Source organism: Eutrigla gurnardus (assembly GCF_963514095.1).
Source record: "Eutrigla gurnardus genome assembly, chromosome: 14".
Lineage (NCBI taxonomy): Eukaryota > Metazoa > Chordata > Actinopteri > Perciformes > Triglidae > Eutrigla > Eutrigla gurnardus.
In genome coordinates this window covers 23,960,851-23,979,935 of record NC_139937.1, presented here as the reverse complement: position 1 = coordinate 23,979,935, position 19,085 = coordinate 23,960,851, and the positions used below count along the sequence as shown (strand labels likewise).

Here is a 19,085-nt window from a genome sequence, read left to right as displayed (position 1 = left end):
CATGGACTACATATTTATTTAATGAACGTATTATTTTTCAGGTAGCGACAAGAGTAGCTGTTCAACAGCTGATTTTGGAAACCCTGAATGATTTGGATGATCTGAGGTTTGAGAGATTCAGGAGGTTCCTGATGTTGATTGTCCATCAGAAGAACCTCCGATCCTTCCCATTTATGATGACAGACAGTTATAATGAAGACAGAAGGATGACCGTGTATCTGATGATGGAGACCTACGGCCAACAGTCTGTGGAGTTAACCATGGAGGCTTTTAAACTAATGAACAGGACAGATCTGATACAGAGGTTACCAAAGCTCAGTTCAGGACTCACAGGTAAGACATGAGCCCCTTTACTCCGCCTTCTCGTTGCAGGATGATCACTCCTTCTTTCTTTTTGGTGTCAAAGGTACAGAGACAGAATGGAGGCGTGGTGGCGGCGTTATGCCACAAAGTCCAGTATAAATGAGTGCGATTGTAAAGATTAAAACAAAAACAACATAATCATGTGTCTAATAAATACTTTATATAGTTCATAATAAAAAAAGGTAAATCTGATTGAGTTCTGTGTTTTGTACTGAAATTGTTTTCTTTCTTTTGAAGCAACTGTGTCTCATTAAAAGTGATTATTAGTGATTCAATTAGATTTGAATTGTCTGAGTTATTTAATGTCTTTTCTCCTCAGAGCAACACTTTGTGGATAAACATCAACCTACACTGTTGCTGAACGTGAGTGTGACTATATTTTACATTTTAAATCATCATAAATGATAAAACGAACCAAACAGTGAGTTTCTTAAATTGCCTCTCACTGTTAATGTTGAGCTCTTAAGTAATAATGTTATGATGGAAAAGAGAGAAAACCATTTCTTTGAGCTCCTGTTACAGAAACATGATGCGTTGAGATCAGAAAGGAGTTATTAATTAACATGAATTAAAGGATGGAGGGACTCATATTTGACTTTGATGTTAAGAAATAATAAACACTTAATACTTCAAAAGAAAATGAAATCAGTAGAAAAGATAGTAGTGTATCATTGTCTTGAGTGATCATGCAGAAAAAACTGATCTCATAACATTTACACTCGACGTCTATAACACTGACAAAATGCAGATAAATGAATCTTTAACCGTCCCAATTGGGAAATTACACGTTTACACAGGATTTGAAACGGATTCTTTTGGAAACAGTGAAGACTTTGAGTGAGGAGGAGCTGAAGAAATTCAAGTGGTTGCTGAAGCTAACACTCTTCATGAAGAGGGTCCGACACATAAACTGGGAAACATGGTACAGTAGCACAGACCTACTGGTGATACAGATGGTGGAGACCTGTGGTTTGCTGTCTTGGGAGGTGACCATCGACATTTTAAGGGACATGAACAGGACTGATCTGGTGACGGGAATGTTCAACTCAGGATTCAAAGGTCAGAGAGAAAAATAGAAATATATTTTAAAGAAAGTGGTTAAAACTTTATTTGTTTTAAAATGAATAAAAAGGGCGGCAAAGCAATAACATGCAGCATCAGCCAATTGAATCCAGCCTCTTTTATTTTTGTGATGTCACTGGAATTAATTTGGTGTAATTCTTTTTAAATGTACAATTTACAGTAAAATACAGTACATCTAGGCCAAATAATCACATTTTGCCAATGGGGGAGGGTGCCTTTTTTCAAATCTGTCTCAGAGGCTCAACTGATTTTCAGAATGTAGACCATAGCTTTAAACTATATATTTGATTTACAGCCACAAACTGAGGCGGAGGTCAAGTGTTGAGTGGGACACACGAGCACATTGTTGTTTTTGCTCTTTTCATTATGATTTTTTTGACCGTAAGAAAAAAAAAGTAGAATAACATCAGTCTTATCCTTGAAGGTCTTTTTCACTTAAAACAAAAAAAATCTGTTTTAAAGCCAGGAAGATGTATTCGAGTACATTAAGTGCAGCAAGAGCATTTGAGAAGTCTGAACCTATGTACGTCTATTTGTGTGTGTGTGTGTGTGTGTGTGTGTGTGTGTGTGTGTTGAAGTGTGAGTAGACATAAGCAATTTTAATCTTCCATGAATTTGTTTCAGCTACGGGACCCTCGACAGGAGTTCCTGGTGTTGATACGGAGGAGGAAGATGAACATGGAGGTAATATGACGTCTTCACACCAAAGGCCTTTCAGGGTGCCGCTCTTCCCCTCTTCAGATCCACCCGTCGCTCTGCCTCAGTCCAAATATGGTCACGTCCGTTCACTGGTTGCAAAACCTCCAAGATAGCGATGGCCAAAATGCCGACCTCGAGGCTTCAGAAGCGTAGTCCACACACCAACGGGTGACGTCACCACGACGACGTCCGCAGGAAATCACACAAGCCAGGAAGTGAAGTGATCTGAACCGAGGGGAGAGAGGAGTGGCAAAATAAAACAGGAAAGACTAAACATGAATGAGTGATTTGAATCTCCGAACCGAATGTCAGGGCGGAACTATGCAAACATATCTCGTTGATATTGTACAGTGTTACGTAAGAAAAGGGAAAGTACGTCAGCTAAAGTAGACTCACGTTGTTCCTGCACAGTAAAAGTCCCATAAGGACGGATCAGATAAGCCTGATTGGTCTATTCGTCTCTGGGGGTGTGTACCAACGTTTGATTGACACTTGTCTGGCCTTGCACGTTTGGCCCATGAAAGTTCCCTTTGAATTGACCAGGTGGAGACGATGGCGTCTGTTATAGAGCTTGGAAACGCTGGCTGATTTGAGTCAGAAAATCAAGAGCTTCCAGAAGATTCTCAGTGAAACCGACCTCCACAAACGTTCCACAGACATTCCATAGATGGAGACAACAGAAATACAGGACACGGGCTTTTTATGGTGTTAACCTGCAGCCGACAGTCTGTGAGCCGATCAGGGAGGTTTGAGAGAATATGAAGTGATTTGCTCTGGTACAGAGGTTGTCAGACAGCAGACCAAAAGGTAAAAGACCAAAAACTAGCCCTTAAAGGATCCGCATGACATTAAGACATTTATATAGCAGCAAACGACGATTTGCTATGAAGAGATAGTGGAGAAAAAGTACAGATATGTTTAAAATGTAGGGAGTAACAGTAAAACGTTGTCCATGAAATAATTACTAAAGTACAGATACCTGAAAATTCTACTTAAGTTTACTTCCCACCTCTGATTAAGGACCTAATGATTCAAACAAAGACTATTCAGGTGTTCGTACTGGGAGGTTGATTTAATCTAATGATTAAAAAAGATTATTATAAAGAGTTAGAAGTCTCAGTCTGAATGTAAATCTATAGGAAGAATTAAGTGCAGCGAGAGCGTTTGAGACGTTTATCAGGTGAAACCGGTAATTGATCTTTATGATATTAATAAGGAGATTTTCAGTTTATTTTGCATTGACATGTAACATTCTAATTCTTCTATTCTGACAGTGATTATGTGATCATTTTACAGTTCCTCTCTCTTCAGAGCGATACTGTGTGGATGAACATTGTCCTGTGCTGATCCAGAAGGTGAGTGATGTAACGTCTGACTTGGATTCTAAAACAATGGATTCGTCTACATTGATTGATCTTTTCTCTGTTTTAGATCATTAACTGCATCTCTTTGGGTTTTGGGCTGTTGGTCAGACAAAACATTTGAAGATATCAATGTAGATGTAAGGGAATTGTGATGGGTACCTTTAACCATTTTCTGAAATATTATAGACCAAATTATATAACTAAAGTTAATAAATGAAGGGAAGAATCGACAGATTCATCAATAATAGAACTGGTACTGTATATAATAAAGGTTCTGGTACTGTTGTCAATCACAACAGAGCAAACACAGCCGTTGGGCTGAATGTTATTACGCCTGGGAAAATAGTTCCTTACAAGAACTGAATTTCAAGCTAGAAGGAGGATTTTAACTACGAGGTGGGTTTTAACTAAACTTGACATTTTCAGGTAAATTCTGTAAAGTTTATTGAATATGAACAAAATGTAAACAAACTGTAAACAGATGACCGATGTTGTTGATGGACAGTGACATGTAGTAACACTGGTATGATCCTTTAAGCAGGTAATAAAATAAAAGTCAGGAACCCGTTAACAGAAATAAAGTAGTTATAAAAGAGAAGTTGCCAAAGAAATATGTACATCTACATCAGTAAACAGTCAAGTGGACAAACATCAGTTGTTTCACTATCTTGTGAAGTTTGGATGATGTTCTCCACATCCATGTTTCTAAAACAGACATTGATGATATTTAAAGAGTAAAATCTATAATCATCCCAGCAGAGAAATTTAACTTTTGCTTCATGAACATTTCCTTTGAATTTTCCAGGTGGAGACGGCGGCGTCTTTTATAGAGCTGCTTTTGGAAACGCTGGCTGATTTGAGTGACGGGGAGCTTGGGGATTTCAAGAAGGTCCTCTTGTCTCAACTGACTTCCATCAGTTCAAGTTCCCATCCATGCTGTTTGAGATAACAGGACATCAGGACATGGTGTTTCTAACGGTGTTGCGCTACAACGAAGAGGCTGTGAATAAGACCAAGGAGGTTTTGGAGAAGATCAACAGGACTGATCTGGTGCAGAGGCTGTCAGACAGCAGCTCAGGACCCAAAAGTAATAACGATAAAGACAAAAACATGTCAAAATCCCCAAAATGTTGAATCAATGACTTTTACCACTTTTCCCCTCAGAGCAAGACTCAGGTGAACACCGGTCTGGATTGATCAGGAAAGTGAGTAATGTTACATCTGTCTGACTGAGTACAACACAGCTTTCATTCACCTAATGCAGGTTCATTCATGGTTTACATATTTATTTAATGAACGTATTATTTTTCAGGTAGCGACAAGAGTAGCTGTTCAACAGCTGATTTTGGAAACCCTGAATGATTTGGATGATCTGAGGTTTGAGAGATTCAGGAGGTTCCTGATGTTGATTGTCCATCAGAAGAACCTCCGATCCTTCCCATTTATGATGACAGACAGTTATAATGAAGACAGAAGGATGACCGTGTATCTGATGATGGAGACCTACGGCCAACAGTCTGTGGAGTTAACCACGGAGGCTTTTAAACAAATGAACAGGACAGATCTGATACAGAGGTTACCAAAGCCCAGTTCAGGACTCACAGGTAAGACATGAGCCCCTTTACTCCGCCTTCTCGTTGCAGGATGATCACTCCTTCTTTCTTTTTGGTGTCAAAGGTACAGAGACAGAATGGAGGCGTGGTGGCGGCGTTATGCCACAAAGTCCAGTATAAATGAGTGCGATTGTAAAGATTAAAACAAAAACAACATAATCATGTGTCTAATAAATACTTTACATAATTCATATTAATAAAAAGGTAAATCTGATTGAGTTCTGTGTTTTTACTGAAATTGTTTTCTTTCTTTTGAAGCAACTGTGTCTCATTAAAAGTGATTATTAGTGATTCAATTAGATTTGGATTGTCTGAGTTATTGAATGTCTTTTCTCCTCAGAGCAACACTTTGTGGATGAACATCAACCTACACTGTTGCTGAACGTGAGTGTGACTATATATTACATTTTAAATCATCATAAATGATAAAACAAACCAAACAGTGAGTTTCTTAAATTGCCTCTCACTGTTAATGTTGAGCTCTTAAGTAATAATGTTATGATGGAAAAGCATAATGCGTTGAGATCAGAAAGGAGTTATTAATTAACATGAATTAAAGGATGGAGGGACTCATATTTGACTTTGATGTTAAGAAATTAAAACACTTAATACTTCAAAAGAAAATGAAATCAGTAGAAAATATATTAGTGTATCATTGTCTTGAGTGATCATGCAGAAAAAAATAATCTCATAACATTTACACTCGACGTCTATAACTGACAAAATGCAAATAAATTAATCTTTAACCGTCCCAATTGGGAAATTACACGTCTACACAGGATTTGAAACGGATTCTTTTGGAAACAGTGAAGACTTTGAGTGAGGAGGAGCTGAAGAAATTCAAGTGGTTGCTGAAGCTAACGCTCGGGGGTCCGACACATAAACTGGGAAAAACGGTACAGCGCAGACCTACTGGTGAAACTGATGGTGGAGACCTGTGGTTTGCAGTCTTGGGAGGTGACCATCGACATTTTAAGGGACATGAACAGGACTGATCTGGTGACGGGAATGTCCAACTCAGGAGTCAAAGGTCAGAGAGAAAAATAGAAATATATTTTAAAGAAAGTGGTTAAAACTTTATTTTACCACCCATGAAAAATGTTATAAAATAAATAAAAAGGGCAGCAAAGCAATAACATGCAGCATCAGCCAATTGAAACCAGCCTCTTTGATTTTTGTGATGTCACTGGAATTAATTTGGTGTAATTCTTTTTAAATGTACAATTTACAGTAAAATGCAGTACATGTAGGCCAAATAATCACATTTTGCTGTTGACTTTAATCAGCACCTCTGTTACGATAAGATAAACCTTTATTAGTCCCACGGCGGGGACATTTACAGGATTACAGCAGCAAAGAGGATAGTGCAACTACAAGAGGCAAAACAGAATGTAATACATAACAGATATTAACAAAATACTACTATTTAAAAATGTAATCAAGTACAGACTGAGTAGTTGAGTTCACATTATTGTATAATAGAATATATGACATTTTGATTGACTGTCAATGAGGACAGTTATTGGTTTGATCAGGCTACTGGGTGCCGTGTTTATCATGCAATATTATTGTGGATTGGTACACAATGAATATTAAATTAAATAGTTTGACACAATTTTCACATTATAATCTTATCAAAGGAAGTATTTGTTGCATGGCTTCTGTATTGAGTGAGTAGAGTGTTCTGAAGCAGAATATGTTATTTTCTAATTATTTATTTATATTTTGTTCAAAAGCAACTAAGTCTTTTAAAGTCTGATTTGGAATCGGTCAGTTATTTTCTCTTTTCTTCCTCCTCAGAGAAAATGTCAGTCCAGTTGAAGCTTTTGGAAACGCTGGAAGATTTCAACTACGATGAGCTCGAGAAATTCAAGCATGTCTTGCAGGACAGTAAAATGGAGAAAGGCCTCCCAAGAATCTCCAGACAGAGAATGGAGCTGGCAGACAAAGCCGAGATAGTGGAGCTGATGATGGAGACCTACAGCCAACAGGCTTTGGAGGTGACCAGGGAGGTTTTAACGCAGATGAACAGGAGTGATCTGGTGCAGAGGTTGTTGGACGTTAGGTCAGGATCCAAAGGCAAGTTGGTTTTTGTTTATTTCACTTTAATGCCTTTTTTTTCTTAAATCAAATTGCATGTGGACGGTCAAACAGCCATTTGAATTTGTGGTTTGAATAACGTCCGTTGAAGCACATGCTTCGATTAGATCAGATCAGTCAGTGTTTCAGCCATGCAAGGGGCTCCATGGTAACGTCGGTGTTTGTCCTTCGGTGTGACGGACACACTGGACCATTATTGGATGCATCACAATTACATTTTGTCCAGAGATCTTGATGATGATCCTGGACTTTTCGCTCAAGTACCAGTGAACTCTTGCATGGAGTGCCAAGAAATGTTGTTTCCACATTCATTGTGCTTTGAGGATGCATCGTAATCACTTTGGTGATCCTCAGACTTTTCCTTGAATTATTATTCTCCAGGACTTTAATTGCAACACAAAAAGGCTGCCGAACTAACTATATAATGATGACGATTTGTAAACACTGTAGCTGCTCCATCAACACTTAAAATAACATAATTTAGACATAAATACAGCAGCGACCTTGTTGATGGACCGTAGACAGTCTCTGGTTCCTCCACATAGAACCTCACATTAGACCCAACCAGACTATCGTAGACCTCTGTGAAACCACTACGATCTCAGTGAGAATCTCAGTGCTGACAGGCTTTCCCCCTCATGCTAATTATTCACTTGAAATATTTCAAGTTAAATACCACATTAATCACATGACCTTATATATCAAAATAACAATTTGAAACAAATTCAGACATGTCTTCACAAGGGCCTCCGGGATGCATGGAGCCTGAGGGTGGTGGAAACGTTATGGTAATCCTCACATCAGTTCATCACTTTCATTTGTTCATTTATGTGATGTTGCAAAAAGCCTCATCTCCACTTATTTCCAAACATCTTTGTCCTCTGCAGCAGGACTGCAGCGACTGGACTAAAGTTGAACCTGACGTGAACAGTGCAGATGCAGATGAGGCTCCGACATACAGGTGAAGAAAGAATAAGGTCCTAAATCCTGCATCACAGCAAACTGGAACTATATTCTAGGGATATATGCTCATCTTTTTTATTTTCTTTGTTATTTTTCCACGGCTTGCTGTAGCCTACAGTCTGACGCGGGAAACTTTGAATGCAGCGTCTCTGGCTTGCGCTGGGTCTGCAAGGAAAAGGTCAGCTTAAAGTATCAGTTCTGCTCTTGGGAAGGACATATGCAGAGGATGGAGTGGATGCAATACATGCCTGCAGGTCCCCTAATGAACATCACAGTCATCGCCGGGAAGCTATTTGAAGTACAGCTGCCACACTGGATCTGCATAGGTAAGTGGACAGAACGTGCCCCTTGGCACCTTACTGTTAAATCAGATGCCCACATTACGAGCCAAAAACCTCCCATTACAGCTTAGTTTCAATGTGCATATACTTTTAAAACGACAGTACTGAGCTAGCTTAGCCAGCTAAGCAAAGTAGATAACTTGGATGTTAACGGAAACTCACCCCAGAAGAAACTAAAAAGTATTCCTTCAGACTTCGTTGGCTCTGATAAGAGGTCCGGGCGGACTTTCTTTTCATCTGCGGCTTTTTGGTGGATGCAGTCATTTCCGACGTAACTACTGTATGTCCGTTTGCTCTTTTTCGGCAGCTAAAGAATCCATCCGTATGCTGTATATAAGCTCTTGAGAAAGTTTGTCGCTACATGAATGTCTTCTTCATTTGCAGTCAAAGTTACAGATTTCCTCCATTTCGCTGTCTTTATCCCGTTGAAATGTAACCGTAGATAAAGCGTCTGATATCTTCCGCTCCAGCTCCGCTGCGGCCGACATGGATGCTGTATCAGTAGCCATGTGTTTCGCTTCTAACATAACAGCGTGTGAATGGCCAACGGTAATCAGTATGGAAATGAACTGCATCGCCGTGCATGCCCCTGCAGGGAAACAGGCAACTGCAGATTTTTTCAGAAACTACAAATACAAAATGTATACTTTTACGACAACCAATACTGTTATCTGAAACATGGAGTGGCTTCTTCATGATCTCAACTTGCATATTCTGCAAAAAAAAAACGAAAATCACTAATTTTGAAAAGAAAAAAAGCTTATTTCGTCATTTACGTGAATTCGCTGGTTTTGCCATGGCGGGTCACATTTGAGCAACTTTTAGACAGCTGAAATTCAGAACCACGGATGGGTTTGGGGCAATGCATATCGAATACAGTGTTGTTGAACCTCTAACAGCTGTGTGGAATTGATGAAAAACAGTATAATATGGGATCTTTAAATTCCAGACAGCATGAGTACAACAGCTGATGCACCCCTTATGTTATGTGCTCTTATGTTGTGCAGACGACAACCCTGAAATATGGGACAAGTTTGCAGTCCTGCACATAGAGGACTGTGGAGATGTCGTGGAGAAAGCATCCGAGGTCACATCGCACCACGTCAAACTATCCGAACCAGTTTTCTCTATCAGAGCAATCCTGGTGAAATATGGCTTCCCATATAAGGAACGGTGTTATGTTTTAATATACAAGATCAACACAGCATTCCTCACACTCCATGTTTATCTGATCCCACGTGATCGTGGTCTAAAACAGGTTATTTCATATCTTATTGTCACTAATGCCACAAATCACGTGATGAAAACGCAGCACAGGCAACTCATGTTTTTGTCCCAACAGCAACTGGACAAGAGCTACGGATACAAAATCATCAAAAAGCCGCCGCCACAGGAGTCCCTGAAAATGGAAGATCGTTTCATCCTCACAGCAGATTTCCACGGTGCAGAAGTTCGTCCTGAAGTATGTTTGACTGAAATAAGAAACCTAAAATCAACCTTTTTATTTAAAGCAACACTTAAGAACTTTTCCTCTTCGGTCCCCCTACAGGTTGGAAGGGAATTGTCCATTACTGCCGTCGTAAATAATTTAGCCTGGACGATGTCCAGTGACAAGGTAGAGTAGCTAACGCCTTAGCTAAGATTAGCTCACATGAGCCATAGCGATAGTTACATATATATTAGCACAATAGCTAACGCCTTAGCTAACATGAGCCAATAAAACAATCAACAATGTATTGTACACAGATGCACACTGTTGGAAAAAAAATTATTGCCGGTATTATTTACAAGTCCAGCAGCAACAAAACCAAGTCACCATCCGTCTTGCATTTTGTCGCCTCCTTCAGCTCTCGAGTGTGAGCCGGTCCGATATTCACTCTCATACAAGCTCTTTATTTGTCATGCTCCCGTTTTCTTTCCTTCTCCTCATCAGACATTATACTCCTCCTTGTCTTTGCAGGCTGTGCCATGACACCAATTTTAGCAGCAATGTCTCTTCTACGCATTTGCCGGGTGTTCTCCCACTGATCTCCACGCAGAGCCTCCACCTACCGGCTTTTGTAACGCTTGCCGTAAAGCAGGTCAAATTGTAGTCTCATTACAATTGTAGAACTACAAAACCACTACCCTACGAGGCAAAGTTACATAGTGCGGTTACAGCTGATAGAGGGCTGCAGAGCGATTGCTTTTTTGAGGTGATGAATCACTGAAACTATTTTGGAAACATTATTTTAAGGCACTAAATACTCTTTAGTGTTGCTTTAAATATCTATGAACAATGTGAGCGTTATGTTATTATGAAGATTTAAATAATACATTTAAATATCTGAAATCATGACATTTTACCAATATTTGGCAGTTATCATTTTTGCCCCCTTCTGTTCATGTCTTTGATTTAGATGAGAAAAAAAACGTACTAATCGCTGTTGCAAACTCCGAATGCTGAAAGTCTAACTTCCTTTTCCCATAATTTATTTTTTTTCCTCAGGACATACAGCTCATATATGAAAGCATGCCAAATTACTGCGAAGTGTTCATAAGAAATCCAGACGCAGACTTTGCACTCAAGCTCAAACACAGTAAAGAGCTTCAAACAGTATGGAACCATACGATTCGAAAAGGTCAGATTTAAATAATATCACCAGAATTCATCTGAACAGCCTATTAAACACTTTTAACTTCCACTGTCACTCAAATATGTATCATGAGTGAAGCCAAAATATGTCTCTTTTCTTTTCCTCCTTTTTCTTTTTCAGAAGAATACCAAAACACTGGTCACATACAAGGTAAGACATGGCTCAACAGTCTGACCGAAGAGTCGGTTTGGTCTAGGAGTGGGTTGATAAAACCCAGCAGCATATTAATTATTCATAAACGGTGTTTTAGTCAGAGTGTTATCAGGATGTAACCGTGCTTCCTATATGACAGTTGCAGACATCGCTGGACTGACGTCCTCCACACCTGCTTCCGGTGACCGTGAGTTGTTTTTAACACGAGACATTATATTAATATTTGAAATATTGGAACCAACATTTGTATGTTTTTTAAGCATTGAGGACGAGGTGTTTCTGTGTAATATTATGTTTGTATATTATGTGTCTTCATAATAATAAAAATAATATATATTATTACAATTTAATTATAACATTTATATAAATATTAATTGTAATAACAATAATTACAGATTTAGCTTAACGTGTTGTGACGTATTGCATATTGAACAAACCCCTTAACAAAATAATCAATAGTGCAAGAGAGAGAAATGTCTCTTAAAAGACAAATAAATACAATTCAATAAAATTTGCTCATAATGTCTTTCAGACAGACCTAACAAACCCTACTGTCCTTTTTTTTTTTTTACAAATCGTCATTATGTCTTATTTCGGCATCCTTTTTATACGTGCGCACGACACTGTTTGTTTACGTCGACGTTTTGAAGATGCGTTACTATGGCGAAGTGCCAGACGTTTAACAGCTGAGAACGTTAATCCCATAGATGAAGATAAAAAGGCTAGTTGCTCTACGAGGGCGCCAACATAAGCAGCAACACGTATATGATGAACAGCAACTTCACTTGTTGAAGAGTAAATATGCAAAACGAGCTAAAGTTCACCTTTCATAATTATTTTTAAGCCACAAGCTCAAATTCCGACGCTCTTTGAATACGTCACACGGAAAGTAAAGTGAACGTTAGATCGCGGTATATTTTTGACTCTCCTATAAACTATCACTCTGGGGGGTCTGCTATGGCAAGTGCGACACCTAGTGGTAAAGGTCGGTATAACCGGTTCTTGCTTTGGCCCAGACCGGTTTGAAAACGTTTAAACCGGCCGAGCATGTATCTGGGATTTCCACGTTCAAAGCAGCAATAGTGGTTATTATGGAGCTCACGCAAATATATACACATAAATGACGGGCAAAGATTCCTATGAAATATTGTTATCTTAATCTGGCATCCAAGAGGACACTTCATAAAAAAGAGTTGAGGACAAATTCAGGAGTAAAAGCATTTTAATCGTCTATCTTTACCGTGAAAGACGGCCTTTTGTTTGCTGTGTGTCTGAAAAAACACGCATTAACACTCTTTCATGAAGCAATTTTGAATTTGTTTCAGACGGGAGACGGTCAGCTGGAGCGGCTGCTGTGAACACCGTGGCAGGAGGTGGATGCATAGGTAAGGTGATGTCTTCACAGTGAAGGCTGCATGCCATCGGACACCGATCAGATTGAGACTGTTGAATTCAAATGAATCAGTTTGACACTTATTGTGTTATTTCTCAGAGTTTGCACATTGAGGATAGAGACAGGAGACATTTAGCTTAGCTTAGCATACAGACTTGTGTGTGTGTGTGTGTGTGTGTGTGTGTGTGTGTGTGTGTGTGTGTGTATAGAGTACAGACATGAGGGCTGTATCTATTCAATTCAATTTCATTTATAGTGTCATATCACAACAGAAGTCATCTCAGGACACATTGAAAATGTAATAAATCATGAGCATATTCTAGTCCTGTTCAGAGTCCCAACATCCCTAGGAGCGTTGCAGCGACAGTGGCGAGAAAAAACTGCCTTAAAGCAACACTTAAGAACCATTCCTCTTCGGTCCCCCTACAGGTTGGAAGGGAATTGTCCATTACTGCCGTTGTAAATAATTTAGCCTACCGCAGCCTACCGTCGCACGCACGTTATTTGTTTGTATGCAGAACCGGCTCTGGAAACGATGAACGATTTGAACGATGTCCAGTGACAAGGTAGAGTAGCTAACGTCTTAGCTAAGATTAGCTAACATGAGCCATAGCGATAGTTACATATATATTAGCACAATAGCTAACGCCTTAGCTAAGATTAGCTAACATGAGCCATAGCGATAGTTACATATATATTAGCACAATAGCTAACGCCTTAGCTAAGATTAGCTAACATGAGCCATAGCTATAGTTACATATATAAATATATTAGCACAATAGCTAACGCCTTAGCTAAGATTTGCTAACATGAGCCATAGCGATAAGTACATATATATATATTAGCACAATAGCTAACGCCTTAGCTAACAGGAGCCAATAAAATAATCAACAATGTATTGTACACAGATGCACACTGTTGGAAAAAAATGATTACCGGTATTATTTACAAGTCCAGCAGCAACAAAGCCAAGTCACCATCCGTCTTGCATTTTGTCGCCTCCTTCAGCTCTCGAGTGTGAGCCGGTCCGATATTCACTCTCATACAAGCTCTTTATTTGTCATGCTCCCGTTTTCTTTCCTTCGCCTCATCGGACATTATACTCCTCCTTTTCTTTGCAGGCTCTGCCATGACACCAATTTAAAAACTAGCTAGCTGTAAGGTATCTTCTACGCACCTGCCGGGTGTTCTCCCACTGATCTCCACGCAGACCCTCCACCTACTGGCTTTTGTAACGCTTGCCGTAAAGCAGGTCAAATTTGTAGTCTCATTAGAACTACAAAAACACTACCCGACGAGGCAAAGTTACATAGTGCGGTTACAGCCAATAGAGGGCTGCAGAGCGAATGCTGAAGTCCCGTTCACCCGGTTTTGAGGTGATGAACCACTGAAACTATTTTGGAAACATTATTTTAAGGCACTAAATACTCTTTAGTGTTGCTTTAAAAGGCTTTTAGACAGAAATCTGGTGCAGCCCAGGCCCTCGGGTTCCAACTGCATTTGGTGGTGGTAGTAGTATAGTAGAAGTATAGTATTTAGTATCTATCTTCTCATCTTACTCTTGGCATGAAAGTGCGTCTCCCAAAAATGTTGTATCGTAGAAACTTTAGATGCGAGGGCTTTACAGAATTTGGAGAACACGTAACTTCGTAGCTGTAAACTGAACCCTTATTCTTTCAGATGTAGTTTAATGCCAGAGTTAGAAATCCACTATTTGATCATCAAAATGAACCTTTTCCTCTGAAGAAAATGTACAAAGTTGTAATCAGGCATTCCTCCTTCTTTCCTCAGGGGCTCAGTTTGTGGATAAACATAGAGTCCAGCTGATCAAAAGAGTGAAAAACATTGGAGACATTTTTGATAAGCTCCTCGACAAAGGCATCATCCAACAAGAGAGTTACGATGAAATCTTGGCTATCCCCACTGATCCGGATAAGATGAGGAAGCTCTACTCCGGTCCCCTGACTGCTGCCGGACCTGACGGCAAAGACGTCTTCTACGCAATCCTCGAGGAAAGGGATAAATATCTCATTGCTGACCTCAAGAAGAAGAAGTGAAATTCATCATCAGACCAAAAATACATTCTACCTGAACACAAACAGTTTTTATATAATCAAAGTGGGGGAGTTATTCATTTTAATGCTACGCGAAATGTTTAAACAGAGCCGTTTCCTCTTAAATCCAATGAAATGTATACTTATGTGGTCCAGCCCCGATCAATCAATGAATTATCAGACAATCATGTAAGAAACGAACAAGTTATCATCAGACATGTTTTTATCCAACAAATGACAAATGGAATGAAAGTCTAGTTTATGTAAATGAAAACATAACATAAGCTTCATTTATACCAAATGTGCTTTTTTTAAATCACTTTTATCACAAAATGGTTTATATTTTTAAATGTATATACATTTATAATAAAATCTTCATGAGTGAAGTAAAAAGATGTCTATTTTCTTTTCCTCCTTTTTCATTTTCACAAGAAAAGACCGGTCACATACAAGGTTAGACCTGTCTGTCTCTACATGTCTCCCTGTGATAGACTGGTTACCTGTCTGTCTCTACATGTCTCCCTGTGATAGACTGGTTACCTGTCTGTATCTACATGTCAGCCCTGTGATAGACTGGTTACCTGTCTGTCTCTACATGTCTCCCTGTGATAGACTGGTTACCTGTCTGTCTCTACATGTCTGCCCTGTGATAGACTGGTTACCTGTCTGTCTCTACATGTCTCCCTGTGATAGACTGGTTACCTGTCTGTCTCTACATGTCTCCCTGTGATAGACTGGTTACCTGTCTGTCTCTACATGTCAGCCCTGTGATAGACTGGTTACCTGTCTGTCTCTACATGTCTCCCTGTGATAGACTGGTTACCTGTCTGTCTCTACATGTCTCCCTGTGATAGACTGGTTACCTGTCTGTCTCTACATGTCTCCCTGTGATAGACTGGTTACCTGTCTGTCTCTACATGTCAGCCCTGTGATAGACTGGTTACCTGTCTGTCTCAACATGTCAGCCCTGTGATAGACTGGTTACCTGTCTGTCTCAACATGTCAGCCCTGTGATAGACTGGTTACCTGTCTGTCTCTACATGTCAGCCCTGTGATAGACTGGTTACCTGTCTGTCTCTACATGTCTCCCTGTGATAGACTGGTTACCTGTCTGTCTCTACATGTCAGCCCTGTGATAGACTGGTTACCTGTCTGTCTCTACATGTCAGCCCTGTGATAGACTGGTTACCTGTCTGTCTCTACATGTCAGCCCTGTGATAGACTGGTTACCTGTCTGTCTCTACATGTCTCCATGTGATAGACTGGTTACCTGTCTGTCTCTACATGTCTCCCTGTGATAGACTGGTTACCTGTCTGTCTCTACATGTCAGCCCTGTGATAGACTGGTTACCTGTCTGTCTCTACATGTCAGCCCTGTGATAGACTGGTTACCTGTCTGTCTCTACATGTCAGCCCTGTGATAGACTGGTTACCTGTCTGTCACTACATGTCTCCATGTGATAGACTGGTTACCTGTCTGTCTCTACATGTCAGCCCTGTGATAGACTGGTTACCTGTCTGTCTCTACATATCAGCCCTGTGATAGACTGGTTACCTGTCTGTCTCTACATGTCTCCCTGTGATAGACTGGTTACCTGTCTGTCTCTACATGTCTCCCTGTGATAGACTGGTTACCTGTCTGTCTCTACATGTCTCCCTGTGATAGACTGGTTACCTGTTACCACCCCTGACCCTGAATACAGGATAAGCGGTGGACGATGGATGGGTAGATTTCTTAAATGTTATAGAAAGTGATGTCACCAGGTAGGCTGTTGACCTGAATCCAATTCTTTTTCTTTCCCTCTAGCCTCAGGCGATCACTTCATGGATAAACACCAGTGTGATCTGATCGACAGTGAACAACATTGAACCAATCTTGGATCATCTCCTGAGAGAAGTTGTAATCCAGCAAGAATTTTATGACAGAATGTCTGCCATTCCAACCACCCGGGAGAAGATGAGAAAACTCTACGCAGGTCCCCTGAATGCAGCCGGACGCCACGGAAAAGACATCTTCTTCAAAATCCTCGAGGAGAAAGAGCCGTTTCTTGTTGCCAGTCTCAAGAAGAAGAACTCATAAATACTGTGTTGAATTCTCCTGTTTTCTGCATCGCAAAGCAAATGTCAGGCCAGACCCCCTACAACGGTTTAGTTTGTCACCTTTTCCACCCTCATGAGTTTGCAGGTATGGGTATAGTAGTGTATCTGCTGCTGAGGTAGGAGTATCATAGAATATATCAGTATTATTGCACTGTCACTGTCTCAACGTGTCATATAAAGCTTTTTCTAATGTAAATATCTACAAGCAAGAAATTAGCTCAAATTGTTAACACAACCTTGAATGTCGATATCAGCAGAGGAACCACAGGGAGCCTTCACATGCACATCCTGGGGCAATAAAAGCCTACACACAGGTCCAGCAACAGGTATGGTTTACTGGTGTTGTGAAAAAAAATAGTAAGCTTGAATATAGGAGGAGAGTCTATGGGTTGTATCAATAACAGCGCTTTATTAGCACAAATATCAGGAAAACATATTCCGGCAGTTAAACGTGCACGGACCTAGTAGTCAACTCAACATAGGGTTGAATTCACTCAAAAGGCGCTTTACAACAGAGTGCGCAGCGTATTTCAAGAGACTCCGCATGAGTCTGATTGGCTCATTCTATAGATGCAGGCGGAGCGTAATTTTAGCATGCCGCGGCCTGGTTGGAGCGCTGGGTATCTCCACCCACACTGGCTCATACGGTCCATCCCTCCGGGTGCTGTCATCTATGTATTGTGTGTGTATGTTGTCGAGATGCATATCATGTGCTTGTCATGTGCTCCTTCCTGGTGCGGCTACACAATGTGTCCGTTCATTGTGTGTTGTCGGGTGTATATCATGAGCTTGTCATGTGCTCCTTCCGGGTGCAGCTACACAATGTGTCCGTTCATTGTATGTTGTCGGGATGTATATCATGAGCTTGTCATGTGTGTGTGTGTGACCCAAATGTGATCCTCTCTTGTGTTTCCTGTTTTCAACGTATGGCGTACAGATGGAATGCCCTGACACAGTTTCTGACCCTCACAATAGTTTTCCACTAGCCTGAACATCTGAGTCTATGTGTAGTAATTTAAAACATGTGTGATTAGCTTATGTATTTACATTTTTCTCCACAAATCCCCCTTTTCACACCAACTAGGTGTGAACATTTTGCTTAAAGGTACTCTTTTCCTTCCTCGTCTTCCATGTCCAGGCTCCCATCCTCAAATTCCTCATTAGCTAGTAGAGGCATCATATATTTTGGTGGGTCTTTTTCTTTAGTCAGTGCAGTTTGCACTAACCTGGAAACCATGGTTCTCAGACATGGAATGCAGCAGCACCCACAGGTGACTAGTATGGCCAGGAAGATGGCTATTGAGGCTGCTAAAGATATTATTACCGCTTTCCATTTTCCAAACACATCTTCCATCCATTTGGTGAACGGGTCATCGACCCCTGATGCTTCGTGCATTTCTTTGGAGAGTGCTCTTAGGTTTTCTAATGCTCGAGTGACTGAGCCATCTGGGGCCGTGTTATTGGGGATTATGGTACAGCAAAGTTTTCCAAACATGGCACAGACACCCCCTTTTTCAGCTAGGAGCATGTCTAGCGCCATTCTATTTTGCATAGCGATGATCGATGTGGGTGCGAGCTGCTCCGCCAGCCCTTCCACTGCATCCCTAGTGGCATTAGCGAGGCGCAAAAGATTGTAGTGGATATAGTTAATGCGGTCTACGTTTTTATTGGGGAGTATCCAGAGAAAGATTGATTCGAACCCTGCCCCTACTTGATTGGCCAATTTATACTCGTCTGGCACGCCTCGAGGGATACCTATGGCGTCCACGTATGTGGTCCCTCCAAATGGGTCTTGCAAGCTTGTGTCCCTTTTAGCAAGTATATGTCTTCTTCTTCGCCGGACGAGGGCGTTAGGTCCTGAGGGGTTTTTTATCACTCGACTGCCTATTAACGTAAGGGGCATCCCTAGTCTGACCATGGCGCAGGTGCCTATGGTGGTGTCGGCCTCTACTCGAGAATAGAGACGCAACCCTCCACAATAGTAAAACAGTCCCGCTCGGGCCCATGGTCCTATCACATCCCCAGATGTTGTCCTATTACACCAATCTGAGGGTATGTTTCCCACATTAACTTTTGGTTTGCTGCTGGCGAAGTTGAAACACTGATACCTGGGATCTTTTCCTTTTATGGCGGTAAAATAGCCGGCCCTAGTTTTATTATCAATGGGTGGGAAGACTGATGCCAGGGATTGGCATCCTGAGGGTGTGGCTTTTCTGGTTAAGT

At 40.6% G+C, this 19,085-nt stretch overlaps 2 protein-coding genes across 2 annotated transcripts in view; one reads left to right on the top strand and one right to left on the bottom strand.

Moving 5' to 3' along the window:
- The window catches only part of LOC311025030 (uncharacterized protein), a 375,179-nt gene that overhangs the window by 213,182 nt on the left and 142,912 nt on the right, over nt 1-19,085 (bottom strand). The gene's annotated exons all lie outside the window — the stretch shown is intronic.
- On the top strand, nt 6,014-15,103 carry LOC311025008 (NACHT, LRR and PYD domains-containing protein 1 homolog). Its single transcript, XM_084027669.1, has 12 exons — nt 6,014-6,152; nt 6,923-7,201; nt 7,952-8,010; nt 8,110-8,183; nt 8,297-8,511; nt 9,534-9,784; nt 9,869-9,988; nt 11,015-11,147; nt 11,283-11,312; nt 11,455-11,502; nt 12,641-12,700; nt 14,500-15,103. Exons 1-12 carry the CDS (start codon nt 6,047-6,049, stop codon nt 14,763-14,765), a joined length of 1,641 nt encoding a protein of 546 aa, XP_083883795.1. The 5' UTR covers nt 6,014-6,046; the 3' UTR covers nt 14,766-15,103.

What these genes read in the sequence shown, in the direction of transcription:
- LOC311025008 (XM_084027669.1), top strand. Translation starts at nt 6,047, where the DNA reads ATGGTGGAGACCTGTGGTTTGCAGTCTTGGGAGGTGACCATCGACATT. An exon ending in GTCCAACTCAGGAGTCAAAG is followed by an intron (nt 6,153 to 6,922) that starts GTCAGAGAGAAA and finishes CTTCCTCCTCAG; the next exon opens with AGAAAATGTCAGTCCAGTTG. An exon ending in GAACCATACGATTCGAAAAG is followed by an intron (nt 11,148 to 11,282) that starts GTCAGATTTAAA and finishes TTTCTTTTTCAG; the next exon opens with AAGAATACCAAAACACTGGT.